Raw genomic sequence first — 18,995 nt, 5'->3', positions numbered from 1 at the left:
CAGTGTATATCTTTGATCTAGAGGGAAGGACAGAAATAACATCTACCCCGGATGAATGATGGTTTTAAATTCTATATCTTTCCTAGGAGTAGCTCAGCGATCAAGCTAGACCAGAAGAGTTATTAAGATTTGTGCCTACCTCAGGTCCTTTAATAGGTGGGCACTTCTGGCTTGTATCTGTGAATTCATTTTTATAGAATGAGAACAAAAAAAACAGGCATTAATACACACTCATACTTCCTAAATATTAAAACCAAAGGTGTCTAACAGAGACCATCTCAAGCCAAGTAGGCTTTGCATAGTTCAATTATCAGTGTAGATCATTAGTCTCAATCTGAGATAATTATTGAAGCCCAGCCACATAGGTTGTGCTGCGCTTTCTTTTACTGTGGACCGCCTTCAAGTGACATTACTGCGACATGAATGAATCAGTGTTAGAACAAGCCTTCCAGATTGGCCAGTGATGTGACCCCAGGTCAGCATATTTGCCTAAACGAAACGCTGTATAGAAAAATTGCTATTTCTACTCATTACATATTGACATCAAAGAGGCATGATAGTCATCTTATACTGGGGGGTGGCTAAAAATTAAGAAAACAGAGATGGCCTATTCGTGAGCCAGGTGGTCTCCAGATAGTAAATTTCACTTTTACTTTGACAGCTGCTCCTCGTTTTCTCCTCCAGCTGAAGTTGCATTATACATATTGATAATTAGGTATCAAGATTATTAGGGTCACAGAATTATAGGAGGGCAAGAAAACAGTTTTCTTTTGAAAGTCAAGACTACGCGCTGAGCAGTAAGAATAGCCAATTGTTTCTCATGAGAAAGGAAAGAAGCCTCCCGAGAAAGTAGATCACATAACCTGCCAGAATCATAGAAGGTTGGAAGGAAGGGTCCTTTGGAGGTTATCTAGTCTCACTGCCGAAAAGTCACTCAGCCCCTGCTTGAAGGGTGACAATGTCAGTTCTTTGCAGTCAGGTGGCCAACACTGATGATCAAGAGGCCCTGATTCGTTGCCCCTGCCACTTCTCAGCCTTCCAGCCCCTACAGCTCAGTCCTTTGTGTGAGAGCCATTAACTAGCTCTCCAGTTTTCCTTTAGTCAGCCTTCTGCCCTGTAACACATCCAGTTATTTTCACTGCTGCTCTTATCTTACGGTTTCCGCAGCCTTCACCTTTCTAGTCGTCCTGTACTAGAGAGCTTCACTTCCCTAGTGTCCCCTATAACTTTGTGGTGCCCAGTATAGCTAATGCAGACTTCCTGGCTCATTGCTCCCTTGATCTGGACACTGAAATGCTGTCAACACCACGTTAACCCTGTAGCAGTTTCCTCGTTCTGTTGTCTCCTGTTGAACTGCATTTAAGCTGCATATCCCCTGTCCTGTCCTGTCCTTATGCAATCGATTGCTTAACCAATAATGTAGAATTTTGTATTTATTTCTATTAAAAATTGTTTTGTTTGTTGCAACCCAGTATTTCTCAGTGGGGGTCACAAATGACAGTTTGGGAAGACTCTTTCTTCACTGGGACTGTCCTGTGCATTGCAAGATATTTAACATCCCTAGTCCCTTCCCTTTAAATGTTAGTAACCAACTCTAATCATTGTCATTACCAAAAGCGTCACATACAGGAACACTCCTTGGCTTGAGAACGACTATTTTAGTCCATCTTTCTGACCAGTCAGGACTGGCTTTCATCAGAACTGTCCTTAGAGTTCTTTGGGTCCAGGGCCTTTCAACCAATGTAGGTGCCCCCTGTTTTATCTATGTTTGTTCAAAGTAATGGGGCATAGCAGTCGATGGTGACCCCAGTTCTAAGCATAAGACCCAAGGGCAGGCAATTCAGCCTTCCCCATGCAACTGCCATCTAGCATCTCTGTTAGCTGTTGCTTCCAACCTGGTATGAACGCTTGTTTGAAATATCTTTGTCCAAGTCACTGATAAAAATGTTGACTGGAACATGGTCAAGTACAGAGCCCTTAGAATGCCACCGGCGCTTCCCTGGGGTGAGTGGCCCAGAAGGTGGAGCACATAATGCCTTGGTGCTCTCTTCTGATTCTGATGACTTTCATGGAAGGCTCAATGCTCCCTTTAATAAAGTTACTGACAGCAGAAGCTGATTAAAGCAGCTTGGTCTTTTGCTTCACTGCTTAGTTGAATCTAGTGTTAATCCTTTTTAGGAGGAGAGGGGAGAAAAGGCTTTCACTCATAGGCTTGTGGTGACTTTCTAATGGAATACGGGCGTTCTTCATGTAAAAAAGAAGGGAAGAAAAGCAAAAACCAGTACACTGAGCCCAAAAGTCACACTCTGTCTTTGACAATGTCTCTAGGTTTAGTCTAGTCACTCATTTAAGATTGATTATAATCAATCCGTTCGGCTTCAGCTAGTTGAGTTGGTTTCACTCAACAAATGATAATAGCTAGGCTAAGTTTGGGTCACTAAGATCATTAGAGGAGATCATCTGTCTGAAAGTTAATCCATTTCTTAGTGGTCACTAATCTGTTGACAAAAAAAATTTGAATATCGTAATGGGTCAGTTTGATCGATGTGTATGGAGGTCATTGTGGTAACTGAAGTTTGTGCCTCCGCATCATTTTATTACCCATCCTATCGAGGCTCACGTTTTAAATTGCCACAGTGAGTGGTGCCAAATTCCAGGTACCATTTACATATTGAGTGAGAGCGCCGGATGGTAATTTATATACTCTCTCCCTGGCAGAACAAGTCCAGTGGGTGCTCATTTGAACATACCAGTGCCTTTGAAGAGACTGGGAAAGAAAGGCTTGTGAAGCCTTAATGTCTAAGGAGAAGGAGAGGAGCAAAGAGTTGAGATCAGAAGAGATAGAAATAAGTGAAAGGCATTTCATGAACCTTGAATTCTGAGTAAACAGAGTATCCTACAAAACAGAGAAACCTTTTGAAATTCTGAATTCCCTAGAAACCGAAGTTTCTTTTCACCAGAGAGAATTCCTCATTCAGTGTAAAACAGGTGCTCACTCTTAAACGTTGGGAAAGGTGCCTGCATTGAGCAGTTTGGAGTCTAGTTTTTCCAGGATGTGGGCAGAAATATAACAGGGAATACTTAGGATAAGTGTCTATCACTTCACTTCACTTTAATTTGTATACATACTCCTACAGACTTGTGTGTAAGATCATAAAACATGCAAATATTAAAAGAAACTGGAACTAAAAGTTTTGGGAGCACTGCTAATCATATACTAGTTTAGGTTTTAAGTATGTATATTTGCATATCAGGTTGTCTTAAAGTGGGCTACATGCCTTCATCAAATGATCAGGGTCGAGATATATCCTATTATCCTACCAGGCACACAGGTCAGGCTACTATAAGCATTGTGTTACTAGCACCTACTTATTCTAAAAGCCACAAAACCACAGTAAGTTAGGAGAGACACAGGAAGAATTGTATCTGAAAAACAAACAACTCCATATGATAGGGCCCCTGAAAGTTGTCTTGATTCATGTAGCCCTGGCATGTGACGGACAAGCTTTTAAGTGATGTGGAAACGGCAACCACATTTGACATGTTGGCCCGCTGTTACTTTGGTCTATGCGTGTTCCTCTGTTCTCACTTTCTTCTTCATGCCAACATCATGTGACGTAATTCAACACCTCCATCCTCATGTCTCACAAAAGCTCCTTGCATTTAGTGGACTCTTACTGAATGTTTGCTAACTCGTTTGCATTCCCGGGATTGCATTACTGTGTCTCTGGCGTCGTTTCTATCCTTCTTCCATCTGAACGTGAGGGACAATCAGGCAGTCATGCCATCTAATAAAAAGAATAATGCATGTATGATAGTTTTGACTCCCAGCGTGAAATCAGAAAAACTGTAAGCATAGTAGATTCCCCAGTGCTGGATAAATAAAAATCTTGATGTGGGTAGGAAAATACCTAAACCCCCTTTGTGAATGCCATCTTTGATGAAGACGGTGAACGCTTAATCCTGCATGTCATCTGGGCGTCCCTCTGCCTTTAAGAAGCAACTGGAACGTACCATAGCACCCAGAGTTCAGTATCCTCAAAGCTTCCTGTCTTAAGGGCATACTGCTCATTCCTAATGTACCCTTCTGCTCCTTTCTTTGTTCCTTTTTTTAAAATAAAAATTTGATTTTTAATAGAATGCATGCAAAGAGTTACAAAATGCATGAGCACAAAATAGTATATTGGTGATAAACTGTCCAATAAAATCCAAAGGAGGAAACCTACTCTAGAAGTATCTCTAGATTGTGTGGTTAGAACTAGTAGCATCACCTAATATTACGAGGAATGTTCAAGATGTTTTGGAACAGGAGCAGTCTAATATATCTGCTGGTATCCATATGTACGTCTTCCAAAGATTAGGAAAGCCTTTACCTTTGAATTCTACATCTTAATGTGCATAAGTGGGGGAAGAAAGCGGAACATAAGCTAAATCCTAAATTAAATCGGGTAGTAAACACACCGTTGAAAGTGGGCCTTGGAAAAAGTTCTGAATTAAAAGAAGCTGCATGTGCACGGAATGCAGTGTGATACATCAGTTCTCTAAAGCAACATGTTGTAAAATTTTACTGCTTTCTTGTTGTGTTTTATATCTTGTTCTCTACAGGCTTCGTGGACTCGACCAGAGAAGCAAGAGGTATAGCTTACCTGACCACTAGCCAGTCTGTAGTTTTGAAAGCATTACAGTTCAACTCACCATTGCAGTTTAATAACCAGACATGCTAAAACTAATCAGTAATTTAGTCAGATTAACGAATAGGTCAATAGTGGTAGACATTACTTAGCAATAGTGTCACTTTAGGATGAGCAAACAAGCTGTGTTGGGAGTGGATGAACGAATCCTTATTATTTCCTAAAACTGGATCTTATTCTCTTGCTGGTGCTGATAAAATCACATCCGGGTAATTATACTTCGAGAAATAAATGGCCCCAACGCCCAGGCCAGGCATTTTGAAATGATACAAGTTTTTTGACTCTTACCTGGTTGATGTGGCTTTGGATCATAAAGTCACAGAGTTAATAATCTAAAAACCCACTCAAGCCCTTACCTTTCCAGCTCAACTCATCTTGTTGCTCACTTATCTTATCCTGACTGGTCTTTTGGTAAATTACCACATCACATCTCATCTCGGAGCAATGCAAATGACATCTCTCACTGGTTTTCCCAAATTGCTAAACATATCTATGTTACTGTTATAGAGCATTAAGTTTATGAGATTAGAATGATTTGTCACAAATGGTTCTTTTTTTTTTTTTTTTTAAGTCAGTAGCATATTTAGCCTTTGAAATTTCTCTGACTGCTTGCTCCAGTTTGGGTAATGTGGGACTTAGTTTGAAAACTGAAGCTAAATATAAATCTTTAGACTGGAATCGCTACATCCCCAAGACCCTACTGATGATCATCCTATCATTCTTGACCAGATTTGTGTGATTAAGTGACAGATAGTGAAATAAAAAACAGTATGTTTTAGATGAAGTTCAGGAATCTCATCTATAAATACTTTTTTTTAAAAAGTAGCCTTTTCTCCAGATGGAACTTTGATATTGTGTAATACTATAAATGCTGAATATGGCAATCCTGTAGACTGTATTTTAATTGGGTAAACCCATCCTCCGGTCTTTCGGAAATGATAATTATTCAGAACACATAACTCACGTGTTCCGGTCATAGCTATAAATATTTAATGCCGTTTAATATTTAAAAGTTGACTGCCTGTCCCCAGGCACTGTTGCTAGTTTCTGCACCCTGCCGTAGTCAGATCTAATTCATTATAAGCTCTCTTTGTATCGTTCCTTCCTCCACGTCGTAGGGACTGTAGTTAGGTGCATACCCTCGCTAAAACACTTGCCTCCTGTAAACACTCCCCCGGAGTGCTGTCACAGACTGGGTGTTTTTATTGCCCAAAAGTCATGCTCTCGTTGGGATTGGGGAAGGGAGAAAAGAAGGGTTAACTCTCAGCCACTCCTGAGCCACTACCCCTCTCGTTCTGCTCGGCCTTGTGCATCTTCCCCGTCACGCAGATTTAGACGGGGCTAGAAGAGGAGCTGAGATTTATCAGGGAGCATTAAGGAGATGTTGAGAGAATTGTTATTATTAGTGGAAGTAATTGGTTTACTCCCAGGAAAACAGACACCTCACTCCATTTTGCAGACGTGTCCTTATCTTAAGTTATCTCGCTCTGGACGTAATTGACTTTCAAGTGAGTTCTGCCCCCTGAGGCTCAGAAGTTCCGTTCCCTCCTATTTGTCTCAGTCAGGGATGAAGACCATGAGTCCAGATGAGCTCAGAAGAAGGCTTGGGTCATGGCTGATTTCATTCTGTAAGTTCTGGAAAGCCTTAGGACTCTTCCCTGCAAGAAGAGAGACAAAAATGTTTTGATGAGAAGAGCAATTATAATCGCCCTTCGTACGTTTTTGCAAAACCGGGCCTTCTTGCCACAGTGATCTTTTCATTCGTGCCCAGAGTTTATCTGCTTCCTCCTCAAGTCTGGACCATCAGCATGACGTGTGGTCTGGGTGGCTTGGAGGTGGCACTCCCTGACTTTGTTCTGGTGCCAGAGTAAATCATTTCAGAGGGAGATAGTCCAATCACACTGGAGTCTGTCTGCATCCCCTCGGAGGGAGAACTGGGCGTCTGGCAAATAATTCCATCATCAATCCTGTTTTGAGCCACCGCAAAATAAAATTCTCTATGGAAGCCTGCCTACTGCTCTGCTGACATCATTAAATGAGAAAATTTTCCAGAGAGAAATTTAGACAAGGAGACCAGAGAGGAGGGGGGGGGGGAAAGTAAGGCTGTCAGTGCAACCATTGCCTGAGCTTCTCTTTGACCATTTTCTAGATTATTCTGAGTGAAACCTGCTCATGCCCCCCTTTGTGGTTACTTGTTAATGTCCTTCTCTTACCTACGGGACTTTCTTTGCATCTTTTGCTGTTGTATCCTTCCTTATGGAAATGTTCTCTTGACTTCTGAAAGATTCTGATCAGTTTTCCGTGTTTGTGGTGGCAGCCCCAGGACAAATCCTGGGTGTGTGACAAAAAATTACAGTTCAGTCGCTGGCTGGCATCACTGTTGGCTGAAGCTGTGATCTCGCTGAGATAAGCAGGAAGGCCGGGGTGAACCATGAATCCCCTCTGCCTTCATTCTGCTGTCTTGGGAGTATAGGAATGACAAGCAGGTCAGGTCAGCCCTCAGAGATACTTGCAGCGTTGACCTCACACTCCTGATGCCACGAGTTTAGGGGATGCTTCAAGATTTTGTTTGGCACATGACTGTAGACTTTGGAGACAAGTGCTCCACGGCTGCCTGTGTCAGCTCCCGTTCATCCCCTGGGGTGCAGCTTCTCAGCCCATCAGCTTCCCAGCTTCCCAGGCCTCGTGGAGGCCGAGAGCCAAGGCATCTGGGCATTCCTGCAGAGAGGGGTGGCCCTCGCTGCAGTAGGTAGTGATGGTTTTGCTCGGCTTTTCTGCCTCTTCGCTGGCAGCTGTGTTCCGGCTTCTGGATATGAATGTGATGGGACTTGAATGACTGAAACAGATTAGCTCTACCAGTGATGGGACTTTTTGTGGTAGATCTGAGGCTTCTGTCAAGGCCAATGGTGTCTTGCTTTTGAGCTCCCCAAACTGGCTGCCATACGATATTTCAATGCTGGGTTTTGGGCTTCCGAACCAGCAGCTAAAAAGAACCTGGAGGCAGGTGTTCTTTAGTTCTTTCAAGACCCAGCCTCATGGGATGACGGGCGATATGCAGAGCACCCACCTGTCTATCTCTATGGAATATTGCTCACTGGACTTAAAGAGTGTGGCCCAGCCTACGAGGAGCTAGACTCCTTCAGATTGCCAGCTTTCTTGAGGGTCTGAACTCAGACCGCATGCCCAGACTCTTCCTAGGCCAACAACCAGTTTACTTAAGAGTGTCAAGGGGGGAATCCCCTTGGAAATATTTCAGTGCCCATTGGCCAGGGCTCATATGCTTATTCCCTGTTTGACCGACTCTTGTAATTCCAGAGACGCAGGAAGACAATTCTAGTGTCAAGGGCTAGACTATGGTGACTATAGTGTCCAGGATCCCAAATCTGCCTGGGATTCCCTGTGTCACTGTTCCGGGAGAGAGGACCCGGTTCCCCTCACTTCCAGCTCAACAGCTCCTGAGCTCCAGATTGTTGGACTTTGTTCGATGAAATTATTTTACTTTTAAGCATCCAGGAAAGTAAGGCATCTGCAGAAATATGGATTTCTTGTATAATTTCTTTTATTCAGATTTCCCATCATGTGTGCGTGCACCAAGGAACAGGCAGGTGGGCGGGGGGCTAGAAGGAAAGGACGGGAGTGCAGGTTTCCCCGAATCTCACGAGGCAGGACTGTTGCAGCTGCAATGCCTGCTGGCCAGACTTTGGCTTCCGTTTTAGACGTGCCAACCAAATCGTCTTGGGGGCCTGGGTTGTCCTTCTCAAGCCCATCTTGGCACATAGGCTAGGCTGCTTGGGTAAACTGAGTCCCGTTTTCTGTCTGGGATGCACCCAAGTTCCCACAGTGCTCTCCGGAGCCTCCTCGCGAGTCGGTACCTAAAGCGACTCAGACATTGGCCCAGAGAGCAGAGGGCTGTGAGGCTGGTCGCAGACAGTGATGGCCCGGTCTCCTGGCCCCGCCCAGCCCCGGGCCTGACGCTGTCCCTCCCCTCCTGGCAGACCCTGGACGGGCACATGGTGGTGCGCAGCCATGCCCGCGTGTCGTCCCTGACCCTGAAGAGCATCCAGTACACAGACGCTGGGGAGTATATCTGCACCGCCAGCAACACCATCGGCCAGGACTCCCAGTCCGTGTACCTCGAAGTGCAATGTGAGGAAAACGGTGGGAAGACAGGGGGCAGGGAGGGCCGTGCAGCTGCCGGGACCCGGCCCATGGTGGTTGGCCCCTGGCCATTTCAGAGCTGTGTCCCCAAGGCACCCCTTCACTCCATCCCCCGGCTTCTTACCAGTCTCCGTGTCTCCCTGTGCAGCTCATGGGAGGGGACCCCGATCTCTGCTGTCCCCCGGCACCAGCTCGGCCTCAAGGCGTGACCAGCTTCCCGGTGCCAGGAGATGGAGTGGGGGGAGGGGTCACGATCGTGGCAGTCTTCCTGAGAGCTGTCGTCCTTCTTCGCAGATGCCCCCAAGCTTCAGGGCCCTGTGGCTGTGTACACTTGGGAGGGCAACCAGGTGAACATCACCTGCGAGGTGTTTGCCTACCCCGGTGCCACAATCTCGTGGTTCCGAGACGGCCAGCTGCTGCCAAGCTCCAACTACAGCAATATCAAGATCTACAACACCCCGTCCGCCAGCTACCTGGAGGTGAGACGTGGGGGCGGTGGGCAGGGTGGAGGAGGCGCCGTTTGAGGATGGGCAGGCTGCTGGACACAGCTGAAATCTTCTCACTTGCTTCTCTGGCACGTCCTGAGCGGGGGAGACACTGGCTGAGGAAGAAAGTGCGCCTCAGCCCTCGTTTTCTCCCCGGAGCTAGACGGGGGCCTGGGAGGCAGAGTGTGCCTCTCCCATGATCCCCTTTTCTGTTCTCTCTGGGTTCAGGCTCGGCTGCAGCTTTACTGATTCTATTCTCTACTAATTTTAGTTCAATAAATAAGGATCTGAGGTGGGGGCCCATCCGTGGGACACTCGTAACTCAAGAGCTCCTTCTTTCTAAAGGTGACCCCGGACTCTGAAAATGATTTTGGAAACTATAACTGTACCGCAGTGAACCGCATCGGACAGGAGTCTTTGGAATTCATCCTTGTCCAAGCAGGTGAGCACCCCTTATGGCTGCACACCCTCACCCTTGCCGGCCCTTTTCATGACCTTCTGTGATGACAGGAGCATGGGAAGAAGAGGGGGTGAGAGTCAGGAGGCTGGGAGCTCTGCGGGCTTTGAGGATCTGGACATGGGACACGTTGGGAAAGAATTGCATGGTGAGGTGGACCAGGGGGAGACAGGATATAGACGACAAGATTCCCAAGAGTTGAAAGAAATGAGAGAGATGTGTTTCGTGATTGGGAATTACGTCCTGGGCCAAATCAGGCTCACCTGAGTCTCCACGTGTGTCCTTTCCACAGACACCCCATCATCACCGTCCATCGACCAGGTGGAGCCATATTCCAGCACAGCACAGGTGCAGTTTGATGAGCCAGAGGCCACGGGCGGGGTGCCCATCCTCAGATACAAGGCTGAGTGGAGAGCAATAGATGAGGAGGTGTGGCACTCCAAGTGGTATGATGCCAAAGAAGGTAAGTTGGAGAGTGCCGGTTTACTTTAGAATGATGGCTCTGGGCTCACGCTCACCCCTTGCGTTCACCAGATGCTGGCACCCTGACTGCCCATTTGGGTGGGGTGCACACCGCTCCCCAATACTGAGAGAGGCCAGATGCCAACACCTGCCGTCCTGTTGATGTTCCTATGCTGCAACGCCATCACCGGCCCCCCAGGCTTAGGGTGTGGTCACATCTTATGTGGAGTTATTGGCCTCTGCCCCCTGGTACTTCAGAACCTGGTTCTCGTGACCCTGCCGGGACAGATGAGGCCAGCGTAGCCACGTGCCAAGCGGAAGCCCTGCTCAAGTGCTGAGCACAGCCAGAGGAGTCCAGTCCACCCCTGCTCTGCATATTTGAGTTCCATGTGCTTCAGGTTCTCTGCTGCCACCCATCCAGTCCTGCTCGGGTCTATTCAGGGACTGCCCTGTAATTAACCAAATGATCAGAGCCAACAAGACAGGTCTGCTCTTACGTCAATCCTATGATATATTTCCAAACCACAGATTTGAAAAATAACCCTTGGGTGACTGCAGTTTGAAGTCTCTGAGCTCGGATCATGTTTCCCTGAGGACTGAATATATTTATGTCTGACTCTCCCTTTGGGGTTTAATTGGAATAACTCAGTGAAGTAGGTTTTGTTTCTGTAGACATTTTTAATCCTGGAAATAAGGGTAGAATTGGGAATGGGCTAGGACACGGTGTCATAGCAATTCAGAGACATCTTCTAACCCAGGTTTACTGAGCATTCGTCCTGCCAGGAAGCTCCTGTCACTCCTTCAGCTTTGGGGAGGGCTTGGAGGACTTTCTGGGTAATCAGGATTAGAGCTAGAAGAAAATGATCCTTGACCTCCCTGACTCCCCCCCGAAACCTCGTACCAAATCTGTGGCTTTTTTTTTTTCTAGTTAACTTTTTTATTGTGGTAAAATATATTTAACATAAAATGTATTATTTTAACCATTTTTAAGTGTACAGTTCGGTGGCATTAAATACATTGACGTTGTTGTGCAACCATCACCACTGTCCATCTCCAGAACTTTTTCATCATCCTAAACTCAATACCCATTAAACAATAGCTCCCCATTCCCTCCTTCCCCCAGCCCCTGGCAACCACCATTCTACTTTCTATATAGTTGACTAGGAATAGTCTCTGTATAGTTGACCCTTCTAGGTACTTCATATAAGTGGAATAATACAACATGTGTCCTTTTATGTGTGGCTTATTTCACTTAGCATAATGTCCTCAAGGTCCATCCATGTAGTGTGTGTCAGAACGTCATTCCTTTCTAAAGCTAGATAATATTCCATGGTATGTATCGACCACATTCTGTTTATCCATTCATCTGTCAGCAGACACTTGGGTTGTTTCCACATTTTGGCTGTTGTGAACAATGCTGCTGTGAACGTGAGTGTACAAATACCTATTCCAGTCCCTGCTTCCAGTTCTTTTGCACATATGTCCACAAGTGGAATTGCTGGATCAAATGATAATGCTATGTTTCATTTTGGGGAGACCTGCCCTGCTGTTTTCCACAGCAGCTACACCACTTCACCAACAGCCTTTTCCTCCTTTGTGACCCTTTCCATATTTTCATGACAGCCAGCGTGGAGGGCATCGTCACCATCGTGGGCCTAAAGCCCGAGACAATGTATGCGGTCCGGCTGGCGGCCCTCAATGGCAAGGGTCTGGGCGAGATCAGCGCAGCCTCCGAGTTCAAGACGCAGCCAGTCCGTAAGTAAAGCCAGCTGCCCAGCCTCTTCCCCTGGGGGGCAGGGGGGGCCGTGAGCGGGCCCATCCACTGTTCAGATGACAGCTTTTTGTCTTTCAGACCCTTCTGCTCACGGTGGTCCCATCTCCTAGTTCTCTCGCCCTCGGTGATGGCTGATACCCAGTCCCTTTGTCCTCACTTTCTTTTTTTTTTTTTTTTTTTGCGGTACGCGGGCCTCTCACTGCTGTGGCCTCTCCCATTGTGGAGCACAGGCTCCGGACGCGCAGGCTCAGAGGCCATGGCTCACGGGTCCTGCCGCTCCGCGGCATGTGGGATCCTCCCGGACCGGGGCACGAACCCACGTCCCCTGCATCGGCAGGCAGACTCTCAACCACTGCACCACCAGGGAAGCCCCTGTCCTCACTTTCTTGAAGGGCTTGGTGACACCATCGTAGCAGCTGGTCCAGTTTGGTAGAATAACAGCCAGGGAGGAAAACCACTAACACGTGTTCTTAAAGACAATAGGAAGGATCACGGCTGCGTGGTAGGGAGGGATTTGGGTAGATTTGCTTTTTGTCACCAGGGCCCTAAGCACCCGGTGACCTGAGGGAAGACAGTAAAGTCAGTGACAGTTGACATAATTAGTTGTGGGATTTTTGATGCAGCAGAGATACTCAGTTACAGGAAAACGGAGCCTGCTGTAGAGTGTATGAGCAGCAGCAAAACCCCAGCAAGGCCAATGGGAAAAACATGGCCTCTGACGTTCCTGCCTCTCCTCCCTTCCCACACCCAGAGCACAGTCGGGGTCTCCCTGGTCAAGGCCTCTTTCAGGAGTCGCTTCTTCCTGATCCCATTCAGGGTTGCAGCTCTGTCTCCATCACTCCCTGTTTCCTTAAACCAGGCATGCCGTACTTTTCCCTCCCTTCCCGCACATAGCCAGGCTCTGGGTGAGCCCTGGTCTAGTCCTATCCCTCCACAGACTGGAGTTCCTGCCCTGGGAGAATGGTGAGTCCATGCGGGTGAAGAAGGTGCTGTAGCACAGACTCCCCCAGTGGTCACAGAGCTCCCTGGGCCCTCTCTGACTCCTGAGATTAAAAAGCACGTGGGGGAATCCTTTGCTTTCTTCTCTCTGAAGCCGGGGGCCTGGGAAGTGATCCCCTTACCTCTTCCCAGAAGTAGAAAACCTGTCTCGTCTTCCTCGTACAGGAATTGCTTCTTTCTGGATTTGAAGTAATTTGATAATTTGAGTTTCCAGCTCCGTGTGTTCTGCGGATCCTATTCATTTCTTTTACATCTTATTTTTTTTTCTTGGGTCTGTCTCTTGTCTTTTCTTTTCGTCTGTGTTCCATCCATGGGATATGCAGATAGCCCTCTTCCACGTAAGTGCCTCTTCATACCTCATTACCTGTTTCTATAGCGTTAACATCTGCTAGTTCTAGTTTTTAATTTAGTTCTGGTCCCTTTTGTCCCCTAGAGGCTGAAGTAGATGATATCGTCCGGGCCCTAACCACACTGACCTTAGTCTAGTTGTGCTCTTGTTAATGTCCGTAGGTTACTCCAAGAGGCTAACACTCGTCCTGTTTTAGAGCATGCAATTTTTGTGTCTTTTGAAATTGTGTTTATTTATTAATTTCTGTGTGTGACGATTACCCTGTGGCAACATTTTGCTGAGCCAAGCGTGGCGGAGGTGTGCAGAGGGTCTCTGAATAACAGGCTATAGCCCCGTCTCACCTTTAGCCAGGTTGCCAGAAAAGTGACCACAGCCTCGCCAGGCCTCTGTTCAAAATCCCTTCATGGGCACAAGAACCCGGAAGGATGTTCACATTTGCTTTTAGGAGGTGAAAGAACTGAGCTCACTACCTCTCCCTTTTCTGTCTGGCAGGATGGTAGCTGGAAGGTTCTAGGGAGAATGGGTAGGGGAACCTCGTGCAGCAGCAGCTGCAGTTGTAAAGTGCAGCATGAACTTGGGTTCAAATCACGGGTACATGCATCCTGCAGGGGAGTTAAACCCCCAGTTCTGGTCAACTCTGTTCTCTAGCAGTAGGTTACTTGCAACGTGGATTTCCATGTTTGGGAAAACTGACCAGCTACTTAGTAGCTCTACTGCCAAGAATGCAGAAAGAGGGTGATTCTCCCCAGGAAGGACACCCTAATCGTGTAAGCTATAAATAGTGGATCTGGGAGCAGGGGTAACAGGAAGCACACCTGCTGCTCCGGGAACAGAACTGTGGTCTGGTCTCAGCCAGCATAGATGCCCCCCAAACTTTGCGTCCACTGAGGCTCAGCTTCTTCCCAGGCTGAGCTCAGAATGGTGGAGGGAAGTCTTAAGCTGCACACTCTTTTCATAAAAAGCTCCTGGCTCCTGAAAGGCACTCAGGGAAGCTTATCTTTTGGAAATTTATTCAGAAATACTGCAGCAACAGCAGAAACTAAGTAGCTCAGTGTAGGCGTTCTGAGATTTCGAGCAAGTGCTAAATCTACTCTCTCAGCAGAGTTGGTTCCTGAATGGACCGGTTCTGGAAGGATTTGGAATCATGTGTTGGGTGGAGCTGACGGCTAGGGCTGGCAACTCAGCTCTGCCCTGATTGCATTCAGAAGGCACGAGGGCACCTTCCTCCTGGATCTTTACCTGGTCTTCGGGTGTCCTCTCCTCTAGATGTAGCAGTGAACGAAGGCCGGCTTAGTTATATGACAGAGAGGAAGGCTAGGGTCAGGCCTCCTTCTGAGTGTCTAACCAGTAACGGGGTTTTGAGTACTGAATCGGAGGAACTGGGTCTTGAAATTCAAAGGTCATAAGCGGTTTTCATTCACTGCCAGCCCAGCCTTTGTTAGGGTGAGCATTTTTTTGTTTGTTTTAAAAGCCAACATTTAATTTTTTTTAGAAAAGGAGACCTCTAGATTTTATTGTTTGTTGTCTGCCAGTATGAAGATGGATAATTAACCAAGATTCCAAGAAGTCCTTTGGAAAATGGTGGGGTCAGTTCTCTATTCCAAGTCAATCGTGAGTGATACAGCAGCAGGCATTGCTAGTGTCATGAAAGGTCAGTTTTCTCAATCACCTAATAAAGGTATGGCTTAAAGAATTAAAAAGCAAACTTCTTTTAGATAAAGAGAATGTGGCACAGTTTTAGAGTTGAATGTGCCTTTTGCAATGGCTTGAGCAGAGTAAGAGAATATTATGCTCTCACTAGAGTTGGTTCTTATGGACTTTCCTTGCACCCTCATAGCCTTCCTAGAGTTGCTGAAGTGAGGATGTTTGCCCAAGGGGTATCCTGTCATGCCTAGAGCCATCCTGAGAAAAGGTTACCCTTGGAAGGAAGATGCCAACGTTTGCCACTGCCAGAACAAACCCCAGTTATTGCTGCTAGAAAATGAGGATAAGTTTTAGGAAGGACCTTCTCTGAGTTCTCACTCCCATTCCTTGAAAGACACAAAGGCTGTCTGAACTTGAACAAGAGCGGCCATCAGTTTAGCTGTGGGCTTACACCGAGCCCAGGAACCAGGGGTGTTGGTTTCTGAAGCTGGCTTATCTTGGCCACGGACAGTGCATTCCCCTGCTGTGATGTCGGGGTGCAGGTGCACAGCCTGCTCCTGTAGCACTGGAGGTAGGCGCTGGGTACACCCCACCTCCAAGGAGGAGACAGTATAGGGTCAGCAGGGGCTGGCACCCGGGACAGAGTCAATGCTGCCGGCCCCTCCGGGTTGGGAGGCGTAGGGGAGAGCCATTCCTCAGCACTTGAAGTTTGTTGAAATGTCTCAATATTAGTGTTGCTCTCATGGTTCCTTAATAGACTACTCCACATTTGGGGGCATGAATATGTCAAAACAGGGATGAGCAGGTGAAACTAGCCAATATCTCAAGGACACCTGCTTCAGAGCGGCCCGATTTGAAAGCCGGGCTTACCTGTTGGGAGGTCCCTTTGTTTCTGTGAAGGCAAAGGAAGTTTGGCTCTAATGGGACAAATGGAATTCCAACCTGGGAAAAAGTCCCTGTTTCATGTATTTTTAGGCCAGGTGTCTGCGTGCTGTCAAGAAACTCTTAGGTGGAAAGTTCACAACCTCTGTTTGCCCTGAGAGGGGCTGCTTCCCTCTCAGAGCTGCTAAAGCCCTAAAGAAATGATGTGACAATTTATTATGACTCTTTCCTCCACGAATGAACCACACACCTTCAGAATCTCATTGCCTGAATGTTACCTCTTCATTTGCTTCCGTACCATGAAGCGACACAGACAATTTCTTTCCGGGTATAAAGGTTATAAGTGAGTCTCTACTTTTTAAAAGAGGCATCTTGAGACTCTTTTGCTTTCACAGTTTGCCCCCTAGACGGCACATGGCAAGTAGAAGTTAAAGCATTGTAATATATTGTGGTTAAAGCACATAAAACCCTATCCCTTTGCCAGAATGATATGGACAATCACTCAAACAGTTCAAGCCAATAAATAAATAAATAAAAAGGAAAAAAAGGAGAGAGAGATACGCTTTTACCAGAATTAACCAGGCCATCAAGTCATGATGAGTTAGTAGCCTGTCTTGCTCTGATTCCAGTGACATTGTACTCGATGGTTTAATGAGGTACCCTCATCTGGAAGGTACGAGACAGAACCATGAGTGTCAACGCAATGTTGGAGATGCAGTGATGTTTTTCCAAATGTTTGTACAGCTCTCAAAGGGGACTATGTGTTGTGATTGCTGACGGAGCAACTTCTGAATGTTTGCCAATGAAAAACTAAAGATCCCTTCGGTGTCCAAAACGTCTCAGATGCACCATTTTAAAGGTTCTCCGTGCAGAAAGTTGGTTAGCATTAACTTCGTTAGTCCCGGCCCCTCGAACATTCCCTTTCTCTTGAGGGCAAGAATGACACTCGATGTTAATTTGCTTTGCCCCCTGTGCACACTGCAGCAGCCAGAGCATCACATTTCATAGGGTTTTGAGGGCAGCAGTGGCTGTCGTACCATCCAGATGCCGAACCATCCCTACCCCGCCCAGTCACAAACATTAAGGAGGATAGTTGTTTCTGTTTCTTTGGGACCCTGAAATCAGAGAGTGAGGCACACAGGTTGTGCTATAAATACACGCCACCCACGTAGGTATATGCCTGTGTATACACATGAAGAGGTAGGTAATGGCAAAACCAAAGTGCTTTTCCCCTCTTCTGCTGGTTCACCTTAAGCTGGGGTCCAAGGTCCCTTCCCTCCTGACACCTGATCCGATGGAGACAGCTGGTCCTGCGGAACTGGCTCTTTGTTTTCAGGCAGGGTTGGAGGCCTCTGCAGCTGTTCCTGGCCCAGTCCCTTACCTGAACGGCAGGGCCTGGCAGGCGCACAGGCTCAGGGTTTGAAGTCAGAGAGGCCCTGCTCTCTGCTGGGCCGCCGGCCACCTGTTCTCACGCATGGGGTTCTCCTTCCCACTTCTAACTCGCTTCAGCTTCTCTTACTGACATGCCCGGGTTGCCTCTTCCATTCTTCCCTTCAGTATCTGTGTGCCGCGATGATCTTTTTTTCCCCTTTTTTTTCACCTTCATTTTTCTTTCCTCAGCGGCTCCTGCTAGCTCTTCCACCCCTGTTCCATTGTCTCGTCCGGATAGTGAGTATCATTTTCTTCATCCATCTCTGCAGGTTGCTTGCTCTCTGCCGGCCACAGTGGGCCTGCCTCACGTTACCTCCCTTACCAGGTGCTAATTCCACTCTGTGGGTGGAGAGCAGCACGGGGTTTAGAGAAGCAGATGAGAAGTAGGCACAGGTCCGCTCAGATGCACGGTGGACAGCTCTCCCCGCAAGAGGAGGCGAGTGGGAAGCGTGGCTCTGGACAGGCTCCCTGAGGCTGTGGCAGCCCCAGCCCTGTCCTCGGGATTCATAGCAGGCTGATTGTTTGGAGAAGCCAAAGGGATTTCCCAAGAAAGATGTCTGTTCTGCAGGGTCATCAGAAATGTTTGGGTCCCTGTGTTTTCACCCTTCATTTTAATCGGCATAGTTGGATTCAGACATTGAGATTAGCTAGCGAGCTCTACAGCTTTTGCTTTCTCCATAAATGCATATATTTCTCGTAAATGCTTGTGGGAAAAGAAGCAGTGTCTGCTTGCGGGTGTGCCCGACCGTAGGCCCTTAGGCACGTTATTGAACCCTTTACCAGGGAGCCTTGTTTTTTCTCCTCTGTAAAACACGAGAAGTAATCGTATCCCCACCCCCCGCAAATAACAACAAACCTGGCGTTTATCAAGCTGTTTGCCCACCCAGGAGCAGTGCCAGTAAGCCGGCCGTGGTGTCGCCTGGTCGGTCTCAGGCTTTGTCACCCTGCCTGAGCCTCACTCGTTTACCACCTTATTTTATTTGGCTGCCATGCCCTTTTGTTCCCCTGAGTCCCCAGGCGTAGGGAGAGCTCCGGGCCTCCCACTGTCCGGAGTTATGAACCCAGCGCTCCAAAGGGAAAGAGCAGAGTGAGACAGCTGCTGAGCGAGACCCGGGTGTCACGCCAGCATGTGCGCAGAGCAGCAGGCAGTGCAGCCGGTGGGGCTGCCGGGCTGACCCTCACCCCTCGGTGCCGCAGAAGCCCTGCACCTTGGGTGGAGCCTCGGGAGTGATTCAAGCCCCAGGCTCAGAGCCCTTTGCGGCATCTACTTGACTTGGAAACAAGCCCGCCTACCCCACGCACTGCTTTCCAGGCAGTGGACTGTAGCAGCAGGAATTCAGGTTTGGGGACCAGGGTCAAATACCAGCTCCACTACTTCTGTATGTATCTCCATGACCTTGAATGAGTCCCCCCACCTCTCCGAACCTCACACTTCTTATCTCCCAAAGGAAGGATAGATTCTACCTACTCTATAGGTATTTATGATAATTAAAGATTAAGTATGAAAAACACAAAACACAGTGCCCAGCACGTAGTAGCTGGAATTCATAGTAAGAATAAATGAGAGTTATGTTACTTCTTGCTGCGTGAGAATAATTTGTCAGCAAAATCACTGATAATCTCTTTAAAATACCTACATTCATATTGATAAATCAGGGAAGAA

The 18,995-nt window shown here is 47.3% G+C and overlaps 1 protein-coding gene across 12 annotated transcripts in view; it reads left to right on the top strand.

The window, feature by feature from the left end:
• NCAM1 (neural cell adhesion molecule 1) overlaps positions 1 to 18,995 on the top strand; it is a 317,279-nt gene that overhangs the window by 267,667 nt on the left and 30,617 nt on the right. For 6 of the 12 annotated variants that reach the window (XM_027082287.1, XM_027082285.1, XM_027082284.1 and 3 more), the window contains exons 9-14: positions 8,687 to 8,837; positions 9,144 to 9,328; positions 9,680 to 9,776; positions 10,084 to 10,254; positions 11,877 to 12,008; positions 13,011 to 13,013. In XM_027082287.1, the coding sequence (XP_026938088.1) occupies positions 8,687 to 8,837; positions 9,144 to 9,328; positions 9,680 to 9,776; positions 10,084 to 10,254; positions 11,877 to 12,008; positions 13,011 to 13,013 (739 nt within the window). The remainder of the gene's footprint in view (positions 1 to 8,686; positions 8,838 to 9,143; positions 9,329 to 9,679; positions 9,777 to 10,083; positions 10,255 to 11,876; positions 12,009 to 13,010; positions 13,014 to 18,995) is intronic. The other 6 variants (XM_027082289.1, XM_027082288.1, XM_027082282.1 and 3 more) reach the window with 1 other exon arrangement.

Source organism: Aethalodelphis obliquidens, unplaced genomic scaffold (genome assembly GCF_003676395.1).
Source record: "Aethalodelphis obliquidens isolate GAN/ISIS:26980383/991018 unplaced genomic scaffold, ASM367639v1 scaffold46, whole genome shotgun sequence".
NCBI classification, from domain to species: Eukaryota; Metazoa; Chordata; class Mammalia; order Artiodactyla; family Delphinidae; genus Aethalodelphis; species Aethalodelphis obliquidens.
This window is presented reverse-complemented; position numbering and strand designations above follow the sequence as displayed.